Below are 10,221 nucleotides of genomic sequence, written 5' to 3' on the forward strand. Positions count from 1 at the left end.
GGAAAGTCACTTTGCGGGTCTCAAAGACGCACTTGTCCAGTTTGGCAAACAGGCCGTGATGTCGCAGACGACTCAATACTTGACGCACCTGTTCGCGATGGGTGGGTAAGTCCGCAGAGTAAATGAGGATGTCGTCCAGATAAACAACGACAAATTGTTGAAGGAAGTCCCGAAGACAGTCGTTGATAAACTCCTGAAACACTGCCGGAGCATTGCACAGACCGAACGGCATGACTAGGTACTCGTAGTGTCCGGAACGTGTATTGAATGCTGTTCTCCATTCATGGCCGGCACGGATACGAACCAAGTTATAGGCCCCACGAAGATCCAACTTGGTAAAGATCTGGGCCCCACGTAACCTATCGAAGAGTTCGGAGATGAGGGGGATAGGATACGAATTGCGTCTCGTAATCCTATTCAGGCCCCTATAATCGATACATGGCCTCAGCTCCCCGTTCTTCTTCTTGACAAAAAAAACCCCAGCGCCCGCAGGGGAGGTTGACCGACGGATGAAACCCCGCTTCAGATTCTCCTCAATGTATGTCTCCATGGCCTTAGTCTCAGGAACAGACAAGGGGTAGACTCGGCCTCTGGGTGGCATGGTACCCGGAAGGAGATCAATGGGACAATCGTAAGGTCTGTGCGGGGGCAACTTTTCAGCCTCCTTCTTGTCAAACACATCCGCAAAGTCTCGGTATTGACTGGGAAGGGCTGTCGCGACAATCTCCGACGTAGTAGACACCATGGCCAGTCTAATGGGTTCGGTGCAGTGCTTCCCACAGGTTCGACTCCATGAAGTGATCTCTCCAGCTGACCAATCGATGGTAGGGTTGTGCGTCTGCAACCACGGAAAACCCAAAACGACTGGAGTAGAGGGAGAGCAGATAACTAAGAACTGAAGTCTCTCGTTATGAAGCATGCCTACGGAGAGAGTCACCGGAATAGTAGTCTGTGTCACCTGGGCAGGATGAAGTGGTCTGCCGTCAATGGCCTCAAGTCTTACCGGCATCTCCTTAGGCATAGTGGGAATAAGCTGCTGTTCACAAAAACGGGCATCGATAAAGTTCTCTGCAGCTCCTGAATCCAAAAAAGCCTCTGTGCAAACGGAACCCTCAGACCATGATACCCGAATCGGAACAGTCATCCGAGTACTGCTGGAAACAGAGGACAGACCCAGCACACCCAAAGCAGGTCCTCTCTCACGTGCCTTCAGACTGTCCCGTTGCGCCTGACGCTCGCAGAGACGAAGATCAATCTGTGTCACGTATAAAATTACAGAGTCTAGGTCGGAGGGAAGATCTCGAGCAGCCAACTCGTCTTTCAAAGTCTCTGATAATCCATTCAAAAAGGCTGCAATCAGTGCCTCGCCAGTCCAGTTCACCTCCGCCATAAGGGTGCGACATTCAATAGCATAGTCCATCAGAGAACGAACCCCTTGACGAATGTTAAAGAGAGAGCATGAAGCGGTTGCCCTCCTGCCTGGAACGTCGAATACAGAGCGTAGTGCAGACACAAATTCTGAGTAGGAACGAACTCCTGGAGTGTTCCTCTCCCATAAGGGAGATGCCCATGCCAGAGCCTTGTCGGTGAGGAGCGAAATTATGTAGCCAACTTTAGCCCGGTCAGAAGCAAAGGCGTAAGGAGAAAGTTCGAAATGTATCTCACACTGATTGAGAAACCCCCGACATGAAGCAGGATCTCCTCCGTAACGTTGTGGTGGTGGAAGATTCATCGGAGCATGAAACACAGGAACTGGAGCTGGAGACGGAACTGGTGGGGGTGCTACTGTTGGAGGAAGCACCTGTAGTCCGGGATCAGTGCGCTGTAGAAGAGTCTGGAACGCCTGGGCAAACTGATCCAGACGGTGATCCATCTCATCCAGACGATCCTCACAGGAACCTTGAAGTCCCACCGAAGCGGGTCTCATGATGGCCTTCTGATTCTGTCACGTACAAGTAGTTTGGAGACACCGTGGTCAGGTAGGACTCCTGGACAGAACAGTTCAGACAAGCCGAGGTCAGGATTCCAGAGAACAGGATAGCCGGTATACGTAGCCGAGGTCAGGATTAAGGAGATCAGGATAAACGATAAACAAGCCGAGGTCAGGATACAGGATAACAACGAAGTCAGGCAAGCCGAGGTCAAACACAGGAATCAAGCAGGTAAACGCTATCTGGGTGCTAGCACAAGGCATAGACGACCATCAGAAGGCAAGGTGAAACTGGTCTGAGGGGTTTAAATAGAGAACCGCGGAGGAAGTCAGAATCTCCCATCAGCCCCTCATGACATCACTTCCGGTGTCTGTGACTCGCGGCCATCTTGTGGATGGCGTAATCTCCCTTCATAAATTCCCGCAGTATGCGAGTTCGCCACTAGAGGTCGCGCCCGCGCAGCAGCAGGATGCCGTGTACCAGGAGGTCTGCCTCTCCTGCGCGGTACTTCAGAGGAAGGCAGTGGAAGCGGCTGTCGCTGGTGTATCACTAGAGGTACTCACCGCAGGAGTATTTCTGCCCAGAAAACCGCTGAATAGGGAGAAGCCCCAACAGTGGTAATCCAGGACTTAGATGATCCCAACAGTGAGACACTCTCCGTGAACACAGGTAGCAGGTAAGTACTGAGTATGGCAAACAGGTACAGGTGAGGATGTCAGACAAGCCAGGTCGGTACACAGGAGCAGGTTAGCAGACAAGCCGGGTCGGTACACAGGAGCAGGTTAGCAGACAAGCCGGGTCGGTACACAGGAGCAGGTTAGCAGACAAGCCGGGTCGGTACACAGGAGCAGGTTAGCAGACAAGCCGGGTCGGTACGCAGGAGCAGGTTAGCAGACAAGCCGGGTCGGTACACAGGAGCAGGTTAGCAGACAAGCCGGGTCGGTACGCAGGAGCAGGTTAGCAGACAAGCCGGGTCGGTACACAGGAGCAGGTTAGCAGACAAGCCGGGTCGGTATACAGGAGCAGGTTAGCAGAGGTACAAAATCACAAAGGCAAAAGGGTGGTCAAGCAGGCAAGGGTCCAAAAACAAAGATCAGCAGCAAAACTCAGAGTCACAGGCAAAGACCACAACAGGGTGCCTGTGAAAGGACAGCAAGGTTTTTAAATCTGGCGCCAAACAGAAGATCCCGCCCTGAGCAGAGTCAAGGCCACGCCTCCAGACGTCCATCACGTCCACGGCACCAGCCAGAAGGAGTAGCTGCGCCCCTAGTGGACGGACCGGCGGTCGGGCAGCAGGTAAGGGAACCCCTCTGGGAACTCCTGCATAGACGGGCAGCCTTAGATCTGCTCGTCGAGGAGTTCCCGGATCCGACCCTCCTTCTCCCATGTCGGCGGTCGGTCTGTTCGCCGCCGGCACGGAGAGAACGTGTACGTCCCTCGGGTGCCCGTGCGCCATGAGCGGTAGTCCGCTCGCCGACCACGGGTCCGGAGGGAGAAGTATCGGGTCCCCGTGATCTGCGAGCAGACCCCCGCCCGCGGCTAACAGGACCCGAGGACGTGACAGTGACAGCGGCCTTGCGGTGGAGGGGGGTCTCCCTCTCCCTCGTGGCGGTTGCTGCGGAGGTGGCTGTGCAGTGGAGGGGGGTCTCCCTCTCCTTCGTGGTGGCTGCTGCGGAGGTGACCGTGCGGTGGAGGGGGGTCTCCCTCTCCCACGTGTCGGCTGCTGCGCAGGTGGCCGTGAGGTGGAGGTAGGTCTCCCTCTTCCTCGTGGAGGCTGCTGCGGAGGTGGCCATGCGGTGGAGGGGGGTCTCCCTCTCCTTCGTGGTGGCTGCTGCGGAGGTGGCCGTGCGGTGGAGGGGGGTCTCCCTCTCCTGCGTGGCGGCTGCTGCGGCAACATGGGGGCCGAGGGCAGGTGAGTAACACATACATATAATTTTAATCCTGTGTATTACAGACTGCATGAACCGCCCATTTTACATTATTTTAAATTAATTATTAAATGCACTTTTATTCATTTGTCCAAATCACCATGTGGAGTTATATAAACTACCTTGGGCACCGATTGAAGTGATCCAAGATGCAGTCTCCTAGTAAAGTTACAATGAATCTTGTGGAACTTTTTTTCCCCATAGGGAAATCAAGCATGAGAATTGAGTAGCCAAGTTTCTTAACTTAAATACCTGTGAGAAACCATCTTAAACAATTATGTGTGTGCTATGTTTATATAAGGATCACTTTCCGAAATGCAAATATTGCTAGACCCACTAAACACCAGTGTGGATGTGAGGCATATGGATTATTTCAACATTTCTTTATTAAGTTTTTGAAGACAGTGACAAATATCCTCTGACTGTTACTTGAGGAGGATCGAACCTAAAAATAACAAGTGATAAACATATTTCTGGCTTTAACTTTAATAATAATACATTGCATATTTGTAACCCTACAGAACTGTGAGTATCATTGAATTTAGTGTATGTAATATTAAGGTACCTGAGTTTTGAATGAAATCCTAAAATTGTTTTTGAGAATTATGATACACCAGGATGATTTAGCTATATTGAAGATGTAAGGTGGTTTAATTGTCAAAGTGTTACTTCTATTTAATGATGTGCCTCTGCTAATATATCACAATAAAAGTAATATAATTATTACTAAATGCAGATCAAATGGAAACTCATTCTATGTTTTTAATTCTTGTTTTCCCATGTTTAGTTAAATCAGTATCATCTCTTTGTAGTAAGCTTTTGACAGTTAAAATTCCCCACTCTCCGCTGCACAAAACTTCCCCAGACTCGCTCCCAGACTGCATAAAGGTGACTAGATTGTTTGTCAACCAATATCGGATGCTATTAGTAGACATCAATGGAGCTGAACTTTGAATTTCATAAACACAATGTCTGAACAATATAAAAATAATTTCCTGCTCGCAAGAGACATTTATTTGTGTGCAGTTTACATTACAATAGATAAAATCATTATTATTTCTAATTTAAGGAAAACAATATATATATTATCTCTATTATTAATAAATAGTCAGCATCATGCATAACAATGCAGTATTTTTAAGCTTTTTTTTACTTACAGAATTCAACAAAGTAATAATTGGATGTGCAGGAATAATTCTTCATTAATACTTATGTGTATGTACTGAAGCTGTAATTAATTCCTATTCTTACCTTATTGTCTACCAATGCAGGATAATGAAACTCATTAAACCAAAGAACAACAAATTTAAATAGATGCAGTAGTACAGTATTTTGGCCAAAACAAATATGCTTACTGGCCATGTTAAATCACAGATACCTATGGTGTGTGGCGATGTGGCAGATGAGCTCATGTGCTTTGGCTAAAATACATGGGCATAGTTTATATTAGACTTCGTGGGGGGAAAAATCTTCGTATTCCGCGAATATTCACCCGTTCCTGTTTTTAGTTTGGGCAAATATTTGTGTACATTCTTCGTGTTCGTTTTTTTCTTCACTTTTTGGAGAAGGGGTTAATACGGGGTTAACGCGGTACGGACTACGCAGCAGCTTTGGCGCCAGGATTTTAAAAGTCTGTACGAGCAACTCTATTGGTCGCCCGCAGGGGCCTCCTCTGCCATCAACCAATGAAGTACACCTGTACTTCATTGGTTGATGGCAGATGAGCCCCCTGCTACCAATAGAGTCGTTTGCACGGCCCCTTAACCACTGACGGTGAATTTCCGCTTCCACCAACCCCTGCAATGCTGCTTAGATAAGGTAGGCTAGATGGGGAAGGGACCAAGGAGATTAGTAGACAAAGACGAACATGAAAATTCTTTGTGTTGTGTGTCTTCGTCTTCATTTACGTTTTACCGCCTCCACTGTCGTTTCTTCGTTTTTCGGTTTGAACAATGAAAACGCACTATTCGTGTTCGTTTTCATGTTCACCCGAAAACGAATGCACAAGTCTAGTTTATATAGTCCCTGCTAGGGGAGGGAAAATTGACAAACAGAGAAAGGGAAAAAATAATTATATTAATACATATTACAAGAGACCATTCAGGCAACTATGCAGACATCATTGGTGCCAGACTAATCTCCTCACACATTGAATAATGGCGAATACACAACAGAGGTGAAGGGATTAGGGAAGAAATAACACTTTTAGGTAGACTAAAAGGTAGTTCTTCTTAATATACAGAGAACTGGAAATCAGGGTGAAAATACAAAATGTTACAGTACCAACATTATAACTACAACCAACTAAACAAATACACAGTCATTTATATGCCACCTTGAACTGTGCTGTTGATGTGGAAACCCAGCATTCTGAATCTTATACATGTGTGTGTAAAGATATCCATTCATTTAAGGACAAAGGTGATGAAGTGCTTAAATCTGTAAATTTACACTAATGCGTGATCATGTGTGTATGTTTGTTTGTTTTTGATGACCGTTTTAGTATTATGAAACCAGCAGTTATTAATACATCTTCAGGAAAACAGCAATTCCTGAATCATACTGTGGAGTAGACTTACAGTCTTTGTAGTTTTGAATATATATATATTCATATTTTCTCAAGGCTATTATTCTTCATTAAGCAATCTCAAATTATTTTAGAACATGGTCATAAAGCTGTTTAAGTAGATTACTAAAATACAAACACCTGATAATAATACTAATTAATATTTATGCCTAGGTCACCTTTTAAGGATGGGCTTTGAAAATGTATCATTGGTGACAGAATTTATACTGTTGGGGTTACCTCTCTCCTATCAACTACAAACTCTTATTTTCGTGATTCTTTCTGTTTGTTATGTAGTTACTTTAGTAGGGAATGCAACAATTATTATTGTCAGTCTGAGTAATGCTCAGCTTCATACTCCAATGTACTTTTTTCTCAGCAATTTAGCATTACTGGATATCAGCTTTACCACGGCCATTGTCCCCAAAGTGCTTTTGAATTTAATCAGTGGGAATAAAACCATCTCTTTTCATGGATGCCTTGTACAATCGTATGTGTATTTTCTCTTGGGGACCACAGAGTTTCTGCTGCTAGCGATCATGTCTTTTGACCGATACATGGCTATATGCAATCCCTTGCGTTATGGGACAATCATGAGTTTGAAGCTTTGCATGAAGCTGATTGCTTGTTCCTGGATTGGTGGATTTATGGACACAATTGTCCAAACGGTCCTCACATTTCGGTTACCATTTTGTGGCTCAAATGTTATCAACCACTACTTTTGTGATGTAGCACCTTTACTAAAGTTGGCATGCGCTGAGACACATCTAATTGGGATGCTGGACTTTATACTTGCTTCTTTTTTAGTTTTGGGATCACTCTTCTTCTCATTAGTATCATATGGTTGCATCATATCTGCTATTACAAAAATCTCATCAACTGCTGGACGAACAAAAACATTTTCTACATGTGCCTCTCACCTCACTGTGGTTTTTATTGTTTATGGCAGTTGTATCTTTATGTGTGTTCGTCCTGCAAAGAGCTCCAAAATAGATTCCACCAAAATAGTTGCGTTACTTAACAGCATCCTGACCCCACTTCTTAATCCCTTTATCTATAGTTTTAGAAACAAGGCTTTTAAAGATGCTCTTAGCCACATAATGAATTCAAAAATGCTTTGGAAGAATGAGAAAAATGTTAGATTGTAAATGAACGTTATACACTACAAAGGATATATGAACAATGGTCCAAATCTTGTACTCAACTGAATGTCATTGACTGTGTTTAATCCAGAAAACCTGCTTTTACCTGAAAAGTAAACCTGATTAACAGAAATGCAGAAAACAAAGTGCTGGCTGCCCTATTAGGCAAAGGAATACAGGTTTAGCATGTTTCGGCAATAAATCAACTACAGAAATAGGTGAAGAGATCACATTCATAAACAACCTGCGCCTAGTAAAAAGCTATCATCTTAAATCCAGTTACTATACCATTACAACTATCGTATGAATGCTTACAGATCTGGATTAGTTCATTGCTAATAGAGTATACAGTTAAAATATCCTACCAATACCAAGATTACTTTTGTGTTTAAGAAGAAATTTTCATCCATTCAGAATATTTCCATCATCAAATTTTAGAGTGAAATTGTTTAGAGGCTCAGTTATGTCAACCAATAGTTTTGTGTGCAATAAACATGGGTAATAAAAAACATTGCGTAATTAGCTGTAGGTTTTGCTGTATGTACTGAAGAAGTGGCCTTTAAATCTAATGTCTTTAACAGCTCACATCTTTCAAAATGACCAGTATGGTATGTTTGGGTGACTATAATAAAAGCATTTTAGGATTTGTGGTTTCAGAACATCTGGTGAGCTATGAGCTTTTTTGTGTACACATACAGGTCACAGTTGCCCACTTTAAAAAAAAAAAAAAAAAAGAGTTAGACCGGCCCTGCATAGACTATAGTTTAAATTAGTCTTCAATCTTTTCACCCTTAAAATTAAATATTATGGAGGATCAGTTCAGCCCTTCTGACTAGAGGAACCTACCATTGTTTTCCCTTCATAATGAATAGTACTCATAATGCTCTTCTGCAAACTTCTGGCAACCCTCCATTTAGTGAATGGATCCTATTAAGTCTCACCTTCCTCTAGATATAATAAATCATCATGGATTCAATTAATTGTATCTAGCAAGTCAAATTGACATACACTTACATCAGGTATTATTTTTCAATAAAAAACATGAGTATCCATTAAATTTAGATGATTAAAATGAGACACATGAACCACATGCTATAGGCTGTTTACATATATTTGATTACATTAAAAACTGGAAAAGGGACAGTAGAAACTGCTGGAATATTACTGTAAGAAAAGCATGGTTACTAAAATGAATTTGTTTAGTAATTATACAGAATGCGTCATCAACATAAAAATTTGGCACAGGTAGGCTGTTTCAAAGAGAGAGCTGGCACAAGCAGGCTGTTTCAGGGGCAGAGGGTGTCCAGGCATGCTGTTTTTAAGAGCAGAGGTGGCACAGCCAGGTTGCTAAAGGGGCAGAGGTGTCACAGGCAGGTTGCTAAAGGGGCAGAGGTGTCACAGGCAGGTTGCTAAAGGGGTGGAGTTAGCACAGGTAGGCTGTTTTAGTGGCAGAGTTTGCACAAGCAGCCTGCTTCAGGGGAAGAGGTGACACGGGCAGGCTGTTTCAGGGACAGAAGTGGTACAGGCAGGCTGATTCAGGGGCAGAGGTGGCACAGGCAGACTGTTTCAGGGGCATAGGGGGCACAGGCAGGCTGCTAATGGGGCAGAGGCGTACCATGTCAATTTCTGGCTTAGTGGATGGGAGTTGGGAGTTGGGAGCTGTACCACTATCAATGTCCCCCTCAGAATTTACTGATAGGAGTTATGTACCATAGCTGTTCAGTAAATGTTATTCATTTAAACTTATTTATTTCATTTTTAAGTTAATATTTTTTATTCAGATTTCTAGTATGTTCCAGTTGACATACAGTTTACAAATTTGTGAAATAAATATTCATGCCAACATTAATTTTTTGATGTGTGTGGGGGGTTGGCACATACAGGATCGGTCCCGGGTGCCAAATACTCCACGTACACCCCTGCTTTTGCCACAGTGTGAAGGCAACCCAGCAGCTGAGGAAAGGTCGGTCTGCCCTAGCACTGTCTACGTGAGTACATAGTCACTGCTGAAACTCCGCATTAGAGATGATGGAGCAGATCCTAGAGTAGCAGTGGCATCTTCATTCCATGTCCTCCACAGAACCTAGTTAAATGTAAAATAATTTGAATTTTAATGTTTTGATTTCCTAAACCCAGCAAGTTTACACATATCCAAAGAAACAATCTCACTAGATCGGTTAATAAAGTGATCTCTGAGAATGTTTTAAATGAGCCAATAAATGTAATATCTAAATCTAATACAAAGTATAATCATTTGTATAGTAAGTGAAATGTAATTCAAGTGAATTGAATCAGGAAATAGCACATATATCAGTCAATATAACAACTAGTATTTCTCTCAGTGAGACTCAAAGGCACTTTCTTAGCACACGCTCTCAGAATCGGCTCTGGATAATTGATGTTATTATTACCTAAATGATGGTACTGATTTATTGGCATCGGAACTGTGACCTTATGGTTTAAACAGGCTCTGCAAGGATTTAAACTTAGAAACTATTAAGAAATTGCAAGAATATAAAATTCACACTAATAAATTGGTTTTCTAGAATTTTATCATTAAGAAAACACCTCAAGGAGGTTATTTATACTTCCCTGCATCATAAACAAAAAGAAACAAACAGTTTTCTACATGTGGAGAGTTTTCAACCTGTTGC

General features: G+C 43.5%; 1 protein-coding gene across 1 annotated transcript; it reads left to right on the plus strand.

The window, feature by feature from the left end:
- The first annotated feature begins 6,613 nt into the window (after positions 1–6,613).
- On the plus strand, positions 6,614–7,573 carry LOC149300443 (olfactory receptor 6E1-like). Its single transcript, XM_089484972.1, has one exon. The coding sequence runs from the start codon at positions 6,614–6,616 to the stop codon at positions 7,571–7,573; it is 960 nt and encodes a 319-aa protein (XP_089341098.1).
- The last annotated feature ends 2,648 nt before the right edge of the window (positions 7,574–10,221 follow it).

This window comes from Sceloporus occidentalis, unplaced genomic scaffold (assembly GCF_023333645.1).
Source record: "Sceloporus occidentalis isolate IW3139 unplaced genomic scaffold, rSceOcc1.0.p SCAF_24, whole genome shotgun sequence".
NCBI classification, from domain to species: Eukaryota; Metazoa; Chordata; class Lepidosauria; order Squamata; family Phrynosomatidae; genus Sceloporus; species Sceloporus occidentalis.